A 21,545-nucleotide genomic window follows, 5' to 3' on the forward strand; every position below is an offset into this window, starting at 1 on the left:
AGTTATATTCGTAAATAAACTACAAATTTTATGAGCGAGCAACGTAATTCTATATTGTATACAGTTGCAAGTTTTATTTCTGACAGGGTTGCCGGATTTCAAAAAATCACACATCAAGATAGTCGACATTTTGAAACAAATTAAAAAAAATACAAGTACTATATGTTTAATTAAATTATTGTGTAAATATGTATGTAAAAAAAAATATTTTTTATTTTTATTTCAAACTAGCTGAACCCGTCATGCGTTGCAATACCAGAATAAATCATGCAATTCCCGTTCCCGTTCCCGTTTCAAGTGATGGTTGGAGATCAAATAACGTATCTTCAAAGCCGTGTCGTCATAAGCCAACTGGTAACGTGGTTAACAACGAACACATTTCCTTGACTACACAATGGCGCTTCAAACTTTGGCGTCGGTAAAATCGTAATTACGAATATATTAAGAGGTTTTTCCCGTTTTTTTTTCACATTAAGCTTCCCAGACATGTATACAACAAATCCTGAAAGTTCCATCGTTCAGGAGTCTATAAGAGACAGACAGACAAACAGATATTCATTTTTATATGTATATAAATGTGTTAAAGCAAAAACACGCAGCAGAAATTTGAATTCAAATGTGAATTCATACTTTTTCATATTCATCTATCATGCATTTATCGTACGTTTACAAGGGAATGTTTTCAATTTCAATATTTTTTTTCTTAACGCACTAATGTAAACGGTAAATGATTTTATATTACAATATAAAATATTCTAGGCGTGTAAGTGAACGAGAGCGAGGGAGATGGATTGATGCGCTCTCTATTATTTATCTCGTTTGTTAAATATTAATACGGTCTAAGCAGCCGTATTTTTTACTCAATTTAAAATCATGCACCGCTCGAATTAATGCGTTTAGATAATAAAAATATATATATATACAGTGGCGGACTGGCCATACAAGCGTACATGCCCGATGGCATGTGGGCCCCACTATCCGTTAGAAAATATGGGCCCTCAGTAAAATTAAATAACTTTTTAATTTAACTATTTCACGTGTGTAATAGTTTGGGTATTTCAACAAAACAAATTTCTTACGATATACACAAACAACTAATGCCTGCTTTAACAGCCCAAGGATCGGTTAACTTTTTTTATTAGGCTCGAAATGTAAGTTTCAACATTTGCGTGGGCCCTTTTACCGGGCCCATTTCCAACCTCAATATTATGCATATACCAATACCTATGTAACAACTACCTACTGAAATAAAAATGGGAATAAACAAATTTCCCTGAATAATATAAACTGAATTGCTTAAAACAATTTTGATAGGACGATTCATCATCAACCAGCGATTTAAATTTACTTCATACATACTTTCAAAATAACATTTGATTATACTTCGACGATATAGTAAGATTTAAATACACAATTTTAAACAGTTTCCGAATATTAAATCTATTCCTAATCTAGACAAATCCATGTATATAGAAACATAGGATAGGGGCCCCCTCCCCAAAATCCTGATTTTCGATTAACATTAATTGAAAATATTATGCATTTTTTGTTTTCAGGGACGTAATTTGGGGGGGCACTCGCCCCCCTAAATTAAGGAATAGTGTGAATTTAGAAAATATTATGGATTTAATGATTATTGAGATACTATGGATCTATGAATGCTGCGTTTATTTCTTATGTACATATGTTACTTTTGGGTAACTAATAAAATAATCGCTGCTATGTGCTTTGAAAAAAAAAGATTTTATTATTTTGAAGCAAGTATATTTTGGTTTTTAAGTGGTATGCCATTAGTAACATTCTTAGAAATTGTTCATCCCATGGAGCGAATCGTTAGAAAGGTCCCCTTTACTTTATTTTGTCTCAAAAACAGATGTGTATCGTTTATTTTTCCGAATGTTCGTATATTTTTGGATATAGTGATACATTTTGATGGTCGATTTTTGTTAACCATGTGAAGATTTTTGGAAAAAAATTTTCGCCTGCGGCGCTTTTTTGACTTTTTACATAATATTTTTTTATAATTATTTTTTCAAAAATAAGCTTAACTTTTTCATATTTTATATTTTCCATTTTTATTCCGATATAAAAAAGATTTTTTGAAATAAAATTCAATTTGACCAATCTTTGCCTGCCCCCCCAAGAAAAAGCTGAAATGACGTCCCTGATTGTTTGCTACCGAAAGTAAAAGCCGCTTTTATGCCGCATTCTTTTATGATGCATTCTATGACAAGGATTAAAACGAAATATACAATGTAATTTATGGATCTATTTTGCTTTTGCCATTTTTCTTGTACCTAAATTTGTTTATTCCCATTTTTGAAAATTTTATTTATTTTTTGCCCTTGATTTTTAGCGTGATGGAAAGAAGAAAATTTTGTTATATGGGGGGGGGGGGACAAATTTTTTTAACCCTGGGTAGGGGCCCCCTTTGACTCCTGGCATGCACTGATTTCAGTCCCAGTCCGCCACTGTATATATATATATGTATATTGAGATTAAAATCAATATATACATATTTGTGCCATTGAAATCAGAAGTCGGATGTTTATTCTATGATTGTGGTTTTTTATTGCTTTTAAATATTTGTCACAAATAAATAAATAAAAATCAAAAATATACAGCAATACTAAATTTTGAGTTACAAACTTTCAAAAGCCAAAAATCTGTAAAAATTGCGCATTTTTTTAAACGCTTATAAAATAGAATAAAACTACAAAAACCAATGTCATATTCGAATTCAATGCAATGCAAAGATGCAATCGAAAAACACTATCATAAGATTTGACGTTCAAATGTACAGTAGCAGTAAAATCGTTGAGAAACACTTGAGAGCCACTGTTTAAGCTGTCAATCACAGTTGCTTTCTCATAAAATATGTATTTTATTTAAGAAAAGTTTAAAAAATCACTGTTGAATACCTCTATATAATAATACATATGTAGATGCTACGTGTTCACTCTGAATATTGTTGTATTCAATTTATGTTGCAACCCATGCGGAAGACTCTGCGAGCATATCTGCCTAAGGGCTTGTTCTCGTCATTTGTTCTTGAGCTGGAAACTTAATTAAAAATATATAAAAATATATTTTCAAAGAGTGTACATATAACAAGATGCGAACGTAAGTACCTAAAGCTTTTATGTAAGTCTAAAATAAATTATAAGAAGTATGAATACTTTCAGAATCCTCAAGACTCGTAATTAAATATAATATGTCGAATGTCTTTTGACGCTTTGAAGTCTTTAAATGTTCGTTTACACAAAATTAATGATATAAATTAAGAAAATATAAAATACATTATGTGCGAGTGAAGTCTTGGGAATAGAATTCCGATAAAAATTTAAATATTCATTCAATACTTCAAATGTTTTACCTTGAAAAGTGTTTTTTATCTTCTTTATCTGTCAAATTAATATTATTCAAAATTCGTCAAATACGTTAGTCGTTCAAGATATTTATTTAAATATCAATTATAATATGAAAAAGATTAGATGAAAGTTACATCGTATAAAATGAAAAACACATTCTATTCCTTAAGTATTACTTTCACATTAATTCAAATGTCGTGCATGTTAATTTTTTATAATTTTTCTACAATATAAAACGGTTTTCGTATAAATTGCGATACATTTACATTTCTTTCGATTGCGACTTTACGCGGACCAAAAGACCAAAAATTGTGTTTAGCAATTAGTCCAATTATTTATTAAAAATAAAATACTATTATATCGTAGCTAATGTATTTAACAAGTAGTAGACGTGTCTTCATTATATTAAAATTTAAAACAAAGTAAAGATAAATTATATCTTAATAACGTAAAACTGGTTTTACAGTTAAAATTGACAAACGACTGTAAAGATTACATCGCATGGCTGTTGACTAAAAAAAATCGTCAATTTAAACGAAAATACGAATAAAACCTAATTAAATCAATAAACGATTAAATAAATACAAATATTTTTATCTTTCTCACTATGTGTGTGTTTGTTATTACGTGAATTGTGATTTTAGAAATGTATTTTAAAAAGTAAATTGCCTTAGAATTTAGCATGAATGTTTACACGTTAACAAATGAGAAATAAATTATTTATATATATGTACATACCTATATATTATGTTACTTTATTTTAATTATTTTTGCACAAAGTTTATGACTCATTACTATGAGAGCATTATAATCGCACAAGATTTCTACATTATATATGCATTAAATATTATTCGGAGATAAATAGAGGAAAGCTCGTTCGCTTAATTGGATCAGCTTTTTTCAATCTATCTCAGCTCGTATATGATTTATTTAAATGTGATATTATTGCTTTTATATTGAAATTACAAAAAAAAAAAAAAACATTTAGAAATAATTATATATTTTTTTCATATACATGTAAATACAAGAAATATATAAATGTAATAGAATTTTAATTGGTAGAAGTAAAATAAAAAAGTGGAAATTGCATTTGAAGTTTTCTCTGAAACATTCTTAATTATGTTAATAAAATAAAATTTTATTCAAAGACCCATCAGATGATGAACCCTATAGTGAGAATCTCATGAAATGGCTCTCAATTAAAGCCACTAGATGACTTTGCTGTGGCCACCAACCTAAAAATTAGCTAATTTTTTTAAATTAATATAAAGTTTTATAAAAAAAATACTTTTTTGTGTGACCACAGTAAATTCTAGTAACTGGTAACTTTTTCAAAAATATTCTCAATCATAAACATACATATAGAGGTGCTACTTTAGTATGAGGTCTACCTTAGCATGCGATCTACCTTTGAATCACAGTCGAATATTCTTTTTTATTTGTATCGTAGCAACGAAATGTTTATTACAATTTTTGTTTTTTCCTGCCGCCCCATAACGTTTTCGAAGCATTTCTATGAAAATATCGCCAGCAGATACATATCTCTTAACCAAATCTTAAATGAATAGGGCCAACCTTAACTTAACCTAACCTATCCTGACCCTTAAATGAATAGGTGTTGGCTGCTAAGATATGCTTTTTTTGTGAAAATATTGATGAAATAAAACTATTTATTTAATGGTTAGGATAGGTTAGGTTAAGTTAAGCTTGGCCCTATTAATTTAAGATTGGGTTGTTAGGGTCGGTATTATTCAGTCTCAGTGTCAGAAGCGAGAACCGAGACAGTGAGACCGCATATTAAAGTAAAAACGTGAAGGTAGATCGCATACTACATAAAGTAGCACCCATATAGATATGTAGAAATCTTATTCCAGTTTGTCATTAAAGTCAGTTTTCCGAAGCCTGACGCACGGTATAACTGACCGATCTAGACGAGCCGCCACATTCCTCATTGAAAATTTTCATCATGTCGTGAAACAAATCTTGTCGATTTTCCATGACCTTCCAGAACATCTGCTTCTTGAGCAGCTTCAACTCGGTGATCTCTTCGGCGACAATGCTACAATCACAATCGACACTCTCGTAAAACAAACACTTTCCTCCAAAGAAATCGTCGTCTTCCAATTTAAACAATACGACGCCTTCGTGCGAAATGACCGAAACCGTTCCAGAGCACACAAACCACATTCCCAGTCCACTTTCTTTCGATTTTTCCAAAAACTCCCCGGTTAAATACACTTCGGACCGGAGTGACGAGATCAGATCCGACATCACATCTTCGGTCAGCGTTCGAAAGAACCTAGGCCGAGATATCAACTGCCTGTAGCAATGATCCAAAACTTCCCTCTTCAACGGAGCCGAGAACATACCCAGAACTCTAGACTCCTCGTAGTAATTGAACGAATAGTGATAATTTAGAAACGTTTGGATCTTCACCTTCAAATCCCGCGGCAAATCTCTGTGTCTGGCGAAATCTTCGAACGCCATACTGACATAATGGTAGTTCCTCCTGGTGAAGCCCGGCCTCAACACGACGACGAAAATCCTCACCAAATACATTCGGAAGATGACACCCACGGTCCTCAAGAGCATGTTGAGACACTTCTCTTCGGCCGTCTCGTCTGATGATATCCCCAAACCGTACAGGGTGATCGCGCTGGCAGCCCTGAACATACTCTTGAAGTACTGGCCCCACATGTGAGCCGAGTACAGATCGCCAAAATTCTCCACGATGATCCAAGTCTGGTTGACAAAGGTCATCTGGAAGTACTGACCTTTGAAGACGACGTACAGGTTCATCTGTAGACAAGTGCCAAAGTGGTACAGGACCGAAGTGACCACCCACAGCCTGATCAGCTGCCACAAAGTCTTATGGCTGTAGCTGCGGTGCTCAAACTCACCCAAGAACTTGAACACGTCGCTCATTCTCAGGGTGCGGACTATCGAAGCTATCGTGAACAGACCACTGATTCTGTACATATCGTTATTGTATATGAATTGCAAGACCAGCACCACGGCGTACCAGGGTATGGCGAACAGCACGTGGATTGCGAATTTGCCTTTCAGATAATTCACAGCCACTCTCCTCCGGTCGAATTCTACTCTCTGGGTGTTGCTGTCGTAGAATCCGGTGTAAAAGTTCACGATTATGTCCAATATGGTTATGACGTTCATGGGATACAGCATGTATACGCCGTACTGTTTGTTGTTTGCCTTGTAAGGACTCTGCTCGAAAGTTAAAAAGAGCGACTCCAACAGTATCAAATAGTATATGGTGATGGCAATTATGAAATCCCATACGATCCTGAACATAAAAAAAATAAAAATAAGTGAGATGTTAAGTGTTTCGAGCTAATATTGATCAAAGCACACGCTCCCAACCTGGGAGCGTGTAAATAAAACTTAAAAAAAAAACATAGCTTAGCAGCCAACATCTATTTATTTAAGGGTCAGATTAGGTTAGGTTAAGTTAGAATTGGCCCTATTCATTTAAGATTAGGTTGTTAAGGTAGGTATTTTCTTGATATTTTGATAGAAATGATTCGCTGAAACATTATGGGGTAAAAAAGGAAAAAACTATAATAAACAGGTCGTTGCTACGATCCAAATAAAAAAAAATAGTTGACTGCGATTCAAAGGAAGACCGCATACTAAAGTAGCACCGTTAAATCGCATGATCTTGGAATCGCAGATTGTTTGATGACTTGTATGAGCCGTGACGCCATCTTCTTGAAAATAAAACTGATTTAGATCAACTTCATTCAATTCCTCTGCATACTTCATATTCCACGTATGTATAATTGTCATAAATTGGGTGCGATAAATACCACTTATTTTCATTTTAAAATACTAGTGGTTTTACCCGGCTTCGCTCGGTATTTGTAATATAAACCGCTTAAACATTAAATTTATTTGAATACTCATTTGTTTTTTTTTATTAAATTGACTGTCACGAACAAACAAACATATATACAAAGTCTCTTTTGAAATTATATGTATACCAGAATCCAGCGGTCCCCCCGGCGCCCCTCGGCACTTCGCCCCCGGAAACTTTGCCTCCTAGGCCTTCGCCCAGTTTCGAATACTTTGAATCCAAAAAATTTGAATCGGCGCCTATGAATTGAAAAAAAAAATCGAATGTGTTGTTTACGAACCAACCAATCAATGTTAAATATTCATATTCATATATCATATTCATAGTCACATTGGAGACGAGAAGAACTAGAGGTGACTTAATCGAAGTCTATAAAATTCTTAATAATCACTTAATAATTCTATAAAATTATAAAAATCTATAATCTATAAAATTATATAATTAATTAAATAATTATATAAATTATATAATCTATAAAATTCTTAATAATCACTTAATAATTGTCATATGTCTAATGTTATTTCATTCAACACAAACACTCACCTCAGAGGTCACTCGCTTAGACTCCAAAAAGATAAATCTAATAAATTGATCAGAGATACATTCTTTTCTAACAGAGTGGTTTCAGTTTGGAATAGTCTTCCCAACGATTTAGTAACCTCTATTAATATTAATATTTTTAAGAATAAACTTGATACTTTTTTTAAAACCAAAGGATTTTTGTGATTCTTCTTTCCCATAATCATATTTCTGTATTTTTATCTTTTTTGTTTATATATTTTATATTTTTTTTCTTCTCTTATTTTATTTTATTTTAATATTGTTTTTTTAATGTATTTTAATTTTTCTCATTTTTTTATCGCATATATGTATAATTTGTAAAATATGTTTATTCAAACCCCTTGGGCCTATCGGCTTTGCCGCCTCCCCCAAGTATATTAAATAAATAAATAAAAAAATAAATATATACATATATATGTACATATATGCAAAGTCTCTTTCGAAATTATATGTTAGATGTATTTTATTTCCAAAACTTAGAAGAAGAAGGTACTTCAATTGTCTAAATGTGGCCAGCATTTTTACTAAAATAGAGAGAGCATTCTAGGATGTTTCAAATAATTGAAACGACAAAAAGGACCATAGGTTGACTCACCACAAATTTTGAAACTGATTGCTCAGATGCAAGTATATACAATATGTACATTCACCACATTATATATTATATTATTTTAAGTATGAATTATATTCTATTTTTTTTCCAGCAGTAACTGGACTGTCAAACAAATTTCGTCGCGCGAAAAAATCGAAAGTGAAGTAAGAAGAGGCTAGTAAAAATCAGCTGATAACTAAAAATAATTGTATGTGATGTATGTATGTAAGCTTATTGTAAAAAAAAATTAAATGTATGTAAGCTTATTGTAAATCATATTAACAATTAGATACAACATAACTTATTATTGAATACTTTTCTCGCAGATAAAACCCAGTGAAGAGATATACTTTTAACCGTGAAATGTCAGATTAGACATATTTGGCCATAAAACAATATATATCGTGTATTACATTACATGAAGCTAGACGCCAAATTTGAAATTTATATATATATACATATGAGAGTTAAAACTATAAATATTTATATATTAGAGATAACGGGAACCAATAGAGCAAATTTCATAAAATATAGAGTGAATTATAGACGTTTAAACAATTAAAATCTTATATCGCCATATCAAGGCGAACAGGTTGGAAGATACGGGACGAACGCTTATTAAACGTCAGGAAGATTTACTTTCCGCGTGTTTAAAACGCGTTGTATACGATATTTTATCTCCAACGTAATGGCAGACGATACATTAACGTGTATTGTTGACCAAAATGAGCAATATGGCAAAGTATGAAAACGATCGGATAAGAGATAAAAACGACCACGGACACGAAAGCCATGTGAAACGTAAAGGAGGTATGTAATAAAAAGGGGATCGCGACTCGAAAAAGGCTGGAAGTACGTGTAATAGATGACTTGATTTAAGAACCTGAAGTTGCTGTAAGGATGTATGATGAATTGAGGATGTTCAAATTGTCGCTTACGCTCTATGCGTATTGCTTCTCTGCTCATCAATTCTCTTTTGGCTCTCCAATTATCATAAGACACCAACACGACATTTTTCAACGCTGAAACCTCAAGCTCTTTATGGCTGGACAATTTGCAATCGTGAATGAACGACATTTTACTTGACTTGCATGTCAATTGAATAAAACAATTGAATCATTTTATATTATAAAAAAATAAATAAAAATTTTGAATGGATTCAATTTTTAATTCACATATGTATGTACATATATATTTTTTGCAGGTTTAAAAGCGTTCTAGAATTCATCATACGTATTCAAGTGAAGGCAAACACATCTCCAGAGCAAATTTAAAAATTTGCACAATTTTATTTATAACTCTCAGCGAAGGGGGCGAGGGCGGCGGGGGTAATTGCGTAAATACGCAAAAATTCATACGTTTCATTTGAATACAAATCCTCTTGAGAGAGGGTGGGGGTGGTGGTGTGGAATTTTTCCCTCTATATCACAATTTCGCTCAATTCACGTGTTTGCGAAAAGCATACCCAACTTTGTATACATAAATACAAGAGGCATATCTGCGGAAAGTCTCCAGAATTTCCGAGAATTATGCGAGAAAATGCCAGCGGGCAAATGTCGATCTATTCGACTATTCCATACGCTCAGCTTCACGTCTTGCGAAATCAAATAAACAATATTTCGCATTGTCTGCGCCCCAAACAAAACTCAAAATTGCTTTGTTTTCAACGTGCTTACCCGTGTATGCTTTCCATTATTTATAATATACATACATACGTATCTACATAATTGTATTGGAACTCGTTCGTTTGCTCTTTGCATCATCAAATTCACGTTCAAAAACCTCCTGGAAAATATAATATAAATTTCGAATTGGATTTCATTTTATTTCTCACGATGTTTCATTTAGGGAGAATTTTTTTTTGTACTTTTTACCATTATGCCATTATAGGTTATCCTAAAATCGAAATGTATGTGCATATAAGCGTATAATTCTAGCGACGATCAGCAAATTAGTTCAGCACTGTCACGAATACCTGATTAAGAAAGTATCGATAGGCTTAGATTTAAACCAGCAGAATATATGTACATATACATATAATACTTTGAACAAAATGGCCACGCTTTCAAATTATTTATAATCGTTACAATATATTGATTTTATGAAAACCAGCACAATAGACTAATGGTTAGCATATAATGCTTTGAATAGAGTGGTCACGGTTTCAAATCCCACTGATTTCTGTTGGCCAAACCTTGAATTTGTGACTCCAGGTTGATCGTTTCCTATCAGAGTTTTCCAATTTACCTGATTTTCATTAAAACGGTTCTAAACCTTACCCATTTTTTTGAAAAAGTTAATTTTCAGCAATTTTGAATATCACTGAATTGTATAAAATGCTGCAAATTTACAAATTTGACCATAGATGTCTCTGTGGATGTTGTATTTACTGAATTTCACTGAATGCTGCAAATCCCACTGATTCCTGCTGGCCAGACCTTGGATTTGTGACTCCAGGTCGATCGTTTCCTATCGGAATTTGCCAATTTATCTGATTTTAATTGAAACGGTACCAAAAAATTGTCAACCTTGCCGATTTTCTCGCAAATCTCGAATTTTCAGCAGTCTCGAATATTGCTTAATTGTATAAAATGCTGCAAATTTACAAATTTGACCACATATGTCTCTGTGGATGTTAATTGTTATGTATTTACTTTTTTTAATAATACTTGTATCAAATGTACAATGTTTCTGACCAGGAAAACGCATTGTGGTTACCTGGTGTAAATTAAAAAAAAAACATTCCATGTACAAATAATACTCGTGTATAATATATTTCAATGATAAAACATATACGCATAAATCTTTAGATGATTTCTGTTTATTATTATATTTGTATTTGCTATTTTAGTACGCGGGGTGTATTGTGCGAAATGAAAGGATACATCTCTCTTTAACAATTTAAACACAGACTCTATTTGCATGATAAAGACATTGTGTTATTGCTTTACAATAGAAAAGGGGCTGGAAAATGAGTGGCAGAGCTACAAAGAAAATTGTGAAACGATCAAAAGCTGAAAATGCGGAACAACTACATAAATACATACATATACACTATGGTTATACTATACCAAAACAATAGAGCCTTTCATTGTGAATTTAAGTATTATATATTGGATTAAATTGTATTACAATATATATTATATAATGAAAAGATAATCAATTATAATTTTTCTTCAGATAATAAACAGTTTCATTCTATTATAAGGGCGAATATTTAATAACCCGATGTATATTATAATATTTATGGAATAAATGTGCAAAACAACGACAATGAATCTGTGAGCGGAAATTAAATTTTCAATATTTGAAATAAATCGTTTCGAATGTGTCGGAGTATCTTACATAAATATGATATAATAGTGTGTTTTTATCTTTGTAAACCAATAATAATTTCAAGTGCTTTAAGTTACAAGGATAAAAGTTTTGTATTGTTATGTACAAGCTTATTCATTATTTTACTCATGTACATGTATGTATATATATATATATATATATATATATATATATATATATATATATATATATATATATATATATATATATATATATATATATATATATATATATATATAAAATCGAAAACATTACACAATATGATTAATTAAGTTGTGAATAGTAGTGTTATTTAGTTTTTCGTCTTATCTAACATTTTACATACATATATATCAGGAAGGCCTAACAGTTAAACCCCATGCGTCTTACTGGCCAATTAAAAACAATGCAACATTTTTATTACATAAGTCGCTGAATTACGAGACACTGAAAGTATCGAAATTAACGAGACATCTATGAATTTAAACTCGCACTTAACAGTGGTGTCACCCCGATTTTGGAACAACGGGTGTCCAATTTTTTTTCAATTTATATAAATTTATACTAATGGCTTGTGTGCACATAATTGTGCACTCCATTTTATCGGCCGACATAAGCAAAAGACTAAATTAAAAATACTATTTATTTTTTTCAAAAAAATTTATTAAATTTTAAATATAATTATATGCCACGTACATGACGAACATTCACACGCAGCACACGTGCAGCACGTGGTGCGCATGCATTAGATAATTATTATTAAAGGGCGGATAGGAAGCGTGCCGTTCATTGTTAATTGTTCGCTGTGCTCTGTTAAATTTTATGAAGAACCTTTTAAATAGACCCAAAACGCCTGGAAAAAGCACGCTTCCTATCTATATACGAATTTTTTTCATCCAAGACACCATTACGTGAAAATTTAAATTTAAATAAATAATAATAACTCTTATTCCAGACGAAATGGAGAATAGAGCAATACCCATCGTCCATATAATAATATATAGATAATAAAAATAATTATAAATAATAATAATAAATAATAATAATAATAATAATAAATAATAATAATAAAAATAAATAATAATAATATAATATATAATTTTGGAAGAGACTTTGTATGCAAGTATTTTTGGTTGGGAACATCGAAAAACGTTTCTATGACGATGATTCGATTGGTTGAATATTATTTTTTTCGATTGAAATAAATTTAATAAAAAAACAAATTAATATTTTTATTTTATTTTAAGTTTGCGCTGTTTATATTACAAATACTGAGTGAAGCCTAATAATAATAATTATAAATCATAAAAGGAAGAATAATGAATTAATTAAAATAAATATAAATTTCAATTTTTACGTAATAGTCACTTGGATGAAATTTTTTCTTATATATTACATGAATGTTAAAATATTTCAAATGATTATTTTTATAAATCTACTAGCTTTTAAATTTGAATTCAAGATTTGTATAATTTTTGACAAAAATTATATGAACTTTTAGATTTCTAACAAGGGGTTTCCGGAAACCATTAGGGTGACACCACTGATTTGTACATACGTATATAAATCACACTCAAATAGTGGCGACATAGTGAGTTTTTAGGTGACGTAATGGTTTTTAGCCAATTTAATGGAGGAACCATTTCAAACAATGAAATCAGATAAATTAGCAAACTCTGACCAGCAGCATTACAGATAATATACTCAATAGAATAAATTCTTTTCAATCGGGGTCAATTCACGGGATCGAGCCCGGCGACCTCTCGGTGCTAGGCAAAAGCCGAATTATTGAGTAATGGTGTTGGTTGGACATTTAATAATGCTTTTTGATATAAAATTTCATTTTATATCAAAAAGTTATTCAATAAACATGTATATATGTGATTAAAAGTCTTTCAAAAATTGTATCGAAAACCTTTTGCAATTTCAAGCTGCTGAAAATTAATTTAATATCGCGGACAAATTGCAGAAATCAACACATTAAAAATGATTCAATGAAACGTTTCGCTTTTGCTCTCACTAATTGAAATTTAACTCGCAAATTGGATTTTTCTCCATTGCGAAAATTTATTCGGATAATTTTCGACGACAGATGATAATATAAATAAATAGGTTTTTGGAACTTCACGCTCTGATACACATTGCTCATCTGAAAAATTAACTTTTTTCTTTTTCGAGGTCAAATACGATGAAGAACCTTTTACTTTTTTCATATACATATGTTTGTATATGTATGTACCTACATATATATGGATATCATATTATGTACTGTGTTTATCTTTGTCCTTATTTATATTACTTTTTCGCCGTCTGCAAACGAAATAAGACACCCAGTACACTTCTGAAAAGCAAATACAATTATAAGAAGCAAACGAACGATCGATACATACATTATGTAGATAAATATGATGCTGATAATGTGTAATATTCGAAAAAAAAAACAATTTAATAGAATGTCATATTTTATTTTATTTTATTTTATTTTATTTTACATATATACCAGGAAGGCCTTACAGGTAAATCCCAATGCGCCTTCCTGGCCAATTACAAATACAAATGCAGCATTTTTTTTATTATAAGTCGTTGAATTGCGAGACACTGAAAAAACTCGCAAATTAACGAGACATCTATGAATTGTACATAAATTTTTATTGTACATCCATCAAATTTCAAATAGTGGTGACATAGTAGGTAGGAAGGATTTTTAGCCAATTTTTTTTTCCGGGAACCGTTTCAACAATGAAATCAGAGAAAATTGGCAAACTCTGATAGGAAACGATCAACCTGGAGTCACAAATCCAGGTCTGACCAACAGCATACTCTGAAAAATTCATTTTCATTCAGGGATAGAACCCGGCACCTTCTTGACGGTAAGCAGAAGCTTAACGTCCGAGCTATGCTGCTGGCTATATATATATATCAATAATAAACAAATTTAACTAGAATTATTATATTTTATATTATGCTACAAAACGCTTTCGACACGGTTTGGCATGATGGACTCATTCATAAGCTCCTTATTAACAAAATACCAAACTACCTAATTCTCATCATCAAATCGTAGGAAGCTAGTGGTTAGCGTAAGTTATGAATTATCGTCTCCAAAAATAATCGCAGCTGGTGTTCCGCAGGGGAGCTTGCTTGGCCCACTCTTGTTCTCCATATATGTATATAAATGACATACATACCTATTCCAAAAAACTGTCACATAGCCCTATATGCAGATGATACCGCTTGCTTCACTAGTAGCAAAAAACCAGACACTATTCTTAAAAATCTTGAATTTGCAATTAAAACAATTACTAAACACTTCACTAAGTGGAAAATTCAAATTAATCAAACCAAAACAGACGCCATATTCTTTAGTGTTAGAAAGCATAAGCCAAGTTCAGATCTGAAAATCCCCTCTGGAGAAAGTCTGAAATGGCAGTCAGTAATAAAATATTTAGGAGTAACGTTGGATAAAAGAATGAGATGGGCACCTTACATTGAGGGAGTGAAATGCAAGGCGATGCGGGGTATATCCTCAATATATCCAATATTTAATCACCATAGTTCTTTCATAGTTTCAAATAACATTTAACATACACATATGTAAGTATTTTTCTTATAGTTCTGATAGATTTTTCTCATATTAAAAATCTCCAAGATATTTCTTTGAGTTTGTCATAGGATAAACAAGGCCGCTGGGATTTATCTCAGCGGCCTTGTTTACAACAATATGAGAGAAGTAATAATCAATGATTAAAAATACGCGTTTAAAAATATACACATTTATTTCAAGCATTTTTTTTTATCTTAATAGTTTATGTAATCGCCATAGTTCTTTATCAACTCAAAATAAAATAAAATTATATCGCGCGCTCATATTACCATTTTTAACTTATTCTTCATCTGTATGGAATAACGCCTCGAATACTAACCTTTCCAAGCTCCAAGTAATACAAAATAAATCCCTAAAAATAGTTTATAATACACCCATACATATATACCAACCTGAAAAAACTGCATGCCATATTTAATATTCCGTTTGTTACAGACATTACTAACAAACTAACCAGTAGATTCTATGACAGAATCACTAATAACCATACTAACACACTTGTGAAGAGTCTCGGTGATTACAACAAAATGTCTATACCCTTCAGGTATAACACACAGATTACCTAAACACAATCTGCTTTAGGTCATCAACTTTAGAGATTCTTTAATTAATATTATGTATTAGATGAATTATGAACATTTATAAGAATTGTAAATAGGTTTTTGAGCTATTTTTCCTATTATGCTGTACATTAACATTAGAATAATATAATACTATGATTACTAACCAAATTAAATTAAATTGTAAAATAGAAAATGATCAGTAGATCAGTTACTATTAAAATAGATATAAGATATATTGTGAACATAATTTCGTAATAATAAAAAGCATTTAAAAATCAAAAAATATTATGCTACGTGTTTAGTAGGTTAATCAAAGCATGCTTTTGAGTTCAATGTGGAACTTTCGCCACTTATTATTTTTTTAATGGATTTTATTTGTATTCAGGAGATATAGACGAATATCTCGGACGTTAAATCTTTTCTTCTCGTCAGCTTTGTGCTCTTTTCAGGCAGTATTTTATCTATTCAATTTGTTCGAACGTCTATGTTTAAGTACGCTGACAGTCGCACGAAGAGTGAAAGCGAAAGGTTTTAGTCCTGACAAATTGAATATCGCATTTGAACAAAGCTTCAAAGCTCTGTCAGGAAAAGCTCCAAGCATACAAGTCTTCTTAAATATAAATTCGGGATACATTCGAGTGTCAATTATCGATTTTTGTTATGTTAGAATCGCTGGAAAAAGGAAACGACAATTTTTTCAACATTTTTATTGGGAATTTTCATGTCGTCACTTTGTCATACGAATATACACAAATTTCGTTACATATAATATATGTATGTATAGTTAACTTTTATAATATAATAATAATAATAATTAAATAAGTAAATGTAAAGGTAATAAACATTATTGGCACCATACCTAATGATTAACATGATATTTGAGCTTTTTCTATTGAATAAGTCGCCGTTACAATTACACACACGTCATATATATAATATATATAATACATATTCAATTAAAAGACTTAAAATATTTTCGATTACATGCTACCAATAAAGTATTCATAAAAATCAAAATGTTCACTAAAAGCGTAATAATTGATTTGAAAATTAAATTCGTGTGATTTGTATTCGAGGCTTAATAACTTCTCTCACACGCACACACGTGTTACTAATCAAAAATGGCTTAGACCTACTATATAGCGTACAAGTGCCTATATTTAAGGGTCAGATGCTTCCAGAGAAGTGACTGGATTTCAAGTAGGCATAATCGACACCATAAAAGATAGAAAAACAAAGTTACATATGTATACAAGATTGTTTCTCACTTAAAGTTAATATTTAGATACATACATAGGGTAGATTTTGGATGTAGTTTTTTTTTTTTTTTTCTAAGGCGAAGTGTCTATCTATGTAGAAGTTATATTTCTAGAAAATATAATTCATTAAAAAATTAAATGTAAATTTTCCGTTAAATGTCTGTAATCAACATCATATATTATATCGTATAATAAATGGACAGTATTTAAATTGGTGACTTTAAATTTCACATTACTTATCAGAGTTTCAAACCAGCTAAGTTTCGAACCTTAGAAACCAAAATTTAGTCAATTAAAACCGTTAAGTTTTAAAAAGTAAATTATAAATAAACAAATTACATATGTATTACACATTATGATTTTGTAAAATGATTTTAAAATATTATTTAACATCCCTGTACATTTTTTTTAATTGACCGTGTACTACGATAGCACCAATTTTTTAAGCTTTTGAATCATTACTATCAATTTCGCTTGAATACTGTCCGTTTATTATAAAATACGTGTAGGCATATTCAAACATGGAAACTTATCAGTGTAGTATTTATTATTTTTAAGTTGTGAAAAATATCCTCAATATCGTCGAGAAGAATCGAAAGTAAATTGAAAATTTACGGTTAAAGCTCTTCTAGAGATTTGTAACAATGAATGTATACATCATATGAAATGTTACAAAAAGGCATTGGTACACAGTAAATTTTTCTAAATAACATTACGAAAATTACAGGCACGAGGCAAGGATTTAGGATTTCCAGTATACACAGATGAAGTGAAATACAAATACAATACGGTGTATTACAATAACAATAGTTTAAGTTGTTTTTTTTTTATTCAAAAAAGTTCTTCAAAAGTGATTTGACTTTGTTTCGACTAATCTACGCACACGTTTCAATTGAAACACCATATAATTTTTTTTAGAATTACATTTTTTGGTGCTTTTTAACTAGTTAAGCTTCATTTTGTTAGGGGTTTTGCTTAGTCATCTACGATATGCAAACATTTACAAAGCAATATATAGTTTTTATTTATTTATTTTAATATAATATTTAATTTTATTATATATTATGTACATTAATATATTATGCATATTATACTGTGAAGATTCACCACACTTTAACTATAAAGGATCTGTTAAGTATTTGAAATTGAATTCTTAAAATTTGTTACATGGCATAATTTAAATTCAACATAATATAATTCAATTTTACTATTTCATCAATGAATATTTCTGTGATTTAAATAACACATCTAAGCATTTCAATCACCAACTAATGGTTAATATTTGAATCTCACTAGCTTGTAATAATAATCGTCTAACTGAAATAATTGTTATTTAATTTCGAGTATTATTTTTATGTATGTATTTGAGGTACAAAATCGCTTGCTTTAAATACGCAAGACTCTATTACATATTAACATGAAACTTTTATGTGAAACGTTGGATCAGTTCGTGTATTTTATTCATTATGAGTTCCAATTCCTTTCATAAATCAATTTTATACAATTCCAATACATATAATTGACACTTTTTTTAATGAATAAGTTTTGTGTGTTTTATTTACATGCACATTTATATACAATTTGATCTAACTAAGCCATTTTTGCATATATGTATGTATAATATTAATATAGAGTAAACTAAATATGTCAATTTAAATAGCTATATGTATATAATATATAATAATAATTATAAAATTATACTATTATAATTTTAATTATACGCCTGTTGGAATTCCTGTCAAACTTTCTAGAAAAGTTTGAATTTTTCTAATCATAATAGTAATATGTTCAATAATTAATTTAAGCGCTATGTTGTATAAATACTGTTGCTGCGTTTTAAAAAAATTCATATAATACGTATAATAAATAACTTTGTAAAGAATACACAATTTATTATTGGATTGTATAGCCGAGCATTTTGCAAATTGTGATCGAATAGGTTTAAATTATCTATTGTCGGATTATTCAACTGTATATGGTATATTATATACAATTTTGTACATTCGTTAGAAACTATATGTGTCACTCAATTATATATTTTTTTTTAAAATGCATCATCTTATTATAAAATCGCTGTTTTTTATACAACTATGACAGTTGATTTTTCATAGGAAAAAACGTGCAAATCTACTAGGAAATAATTACTTTTTAATTGTAAAAAATCAACCACTTCGAATACAAAATTTGGACCATTAATCGATTTCTTATCTCACTAAAGGATACTACCGATTATTAAGGGTGATCAGTGATGCTTATAAATATATGAATTTTCCATTAGTGCTGATGAAAAATATAAAATTAAAATGCTTCCTCAATTCTATTACACACACACATACATATATAATAAAGTAGGTGACATTGAAGCATTTTTTTGCAAAACATTATACATATATTACATTATTATAAGCATTAAAACATTCAATACAAAATTTATTTGGTGGATAAACATGGCTCACACAAATATGACAATATTTTATTATTAATTTATATTAGAAACGTGTGCTGTAAAAGTATATAATTAATCAAAAAACGTGCCAATCTCTAAAAAGCTTTATACAAAAAGCCTACATACATAAATATTATATCAAATTGTAAAATAAAATTAAAAGCAGTATTATTTCAATGCGTAACTTAAATAAGTTCAAACATATTTTAATTGATATTATGACTGCATCCAAGTTCACAAATATACAAAAAAAATGTGTATTTTGTATGATATAATAACAATAATAATAAGCATTTACACAAAATTCTTAATATACATACATATTTAAGAAAAAATGTCAGTTTATCGTACTAAGCACAACCTTTTTTGTAATTTTATTCATATGTACATAATGAAATAATAGTCAATTATAAATAAACATACACTATCATGATGATTTTTATTATATTATTTTTTTTTTAAATAATTATTGATGTTAATATTCTTTTTTAGGCATTTGCAGGGTTGCTTTATTTACGCCCTATGCAATATCCATAAATGTACATTTTCATATGAATATGTGCAGATGAATATATATATATATATATATATATATATATATATATATATATATATATATATATATATATATATATATATATATATATATATATATAATAATGTGTGTACAAGTATGAATATTGTATTAGCACAATTACTTTTTGAATATATTTTATCTCCGAAGATTGAAAATATTAATTTCTAGTCACGTAAGGAAATTTATAGTTTATTTCTAAAGTGTTTATAATTTTTTAAATTTATAATTTAGTCAAATTCCTTGTGAAGTTTTGCTCTCAAAGATGTTATTAAGGTTTGAAACATTCATAAAAATCAATGCAAAATATCAAGCAGTGTGTTTAATTGATACTTTTCAAAAATTTCAATACTTAGGTGATATTGTGTACAATTTTAATTTTAATATTTAAAATATACATAACGATTTTTATGAACGTTTAATATTCTGATGTTCTATTATTTATGTTTTCATCTTTAAGAACAATTTGCAAAAGCAACATACTAGAAGTGAATTATTAGAATAATAATATGTGACCGAAAATGCTGAAAATTTTGGATCAGTGCAATTTTGAATACTTTTTTTTCATTAGTGGGGGGAGGGGGGTGGCGTTATACCAATATTTTAAAATTAAATTGTATTTACACTTATACAGTGATTTTTTTTACTAAAATTTTGTCAATTGGGAGTTTAATTTTTTTTACAATATATTCGTCGTTACTTTTAAAATTTCCACAGTAATGCAAACTCTAATTATAAACAGTGATGTCATCCAATTTCTGCAACAAAGGGTTTCCAACAAAAACATTCTCCCAATATATAATGTATGTACTTATAAAAATCATTTTTTAAACCATACAGCTAATGCTTTAATATACTGTATGTTCATGTTTATATAAATCATTATACAACATGTATGTATTTATAACTTTATCGTAATTTGTCAATTAATTTCAGAAAAAGTATTATATTTTTATTACTAAATCATACTACAATAATCATGGGTCTATCTATGGGCAAACATATGAACATATTCTGGGGCTATGGACTTGTTTAAAAAAAGCACAACTCCGACTTCTACATTTTCCCACAATCTGACTCCGGCTTTGATTTAAAAAACAATGTAGAAAGGTAATGGATTGATTTTCGAATATATGTATCTACAGTACTAATACAGAATGCCACATATGTTTTATTTATAAATATGTACATACATGCAACTAATCAATGTATTTTTTTTCAAAAATGCTGGCAGGTAAAAATTTAGCTATGAAGAAGTTCCGAAAATTGAAAATTTTGAACAAAAGGTCTCTGGAAACCCCTTAAAAACTGCGAGATGACAGCACTGGTTATTAATACGTCATGCCCCTATGACAGTGTCTTAATTTGCAACGATTTAACAAACAG

At 29.8% G+C, this 21,545-nt stretch overlaps 1 protein-coding gene across 1 annotated transcript; it reads right to left on the reverse strand.

Moving 5' to 3' along the window:
• Positions 1-5,258: 5,258 nt before the first annotated feature.
• LOC143917360 (potassium/sodium hyperpolarization-activated cyclic nucleotide-gated channel 4-like) lies at positions 5,259-9,475 on the reverse strand. The gene is made up of 2 exons (XM_077438840.1): positions 9,282-9,475; positions 5,259-6,675 (listed from the first exon to the last, which is right to left on the reverse strand). The coding sequence occupies exons 1-2, from the start codon at positions 9,473-9,475 to the stop codon at positions 5,259-5,261; spliced, it is 1,611 nt and encodes a 536-aa protein (XP_077294966.1).
• Between the last annotated feature and the right edge of the window lie 12,070 nt (positions 9,476-21,545).

Source organism: Arctopsyche grandis, chromosome 9 (genome assembly GCF_051622035.1).
Source record: "Arctopsyche grandis isolate Sample6627 chromosome 9, ASM5162203v2, whole genome shotgun sequence".
Classification (NCBI taxonomy): Eukaryota; Metazoa; Arthropoda; class Insecta; order Trichoptera; family Hydropsychidae; genus Arctopsyche; species Arctopsyche grandis.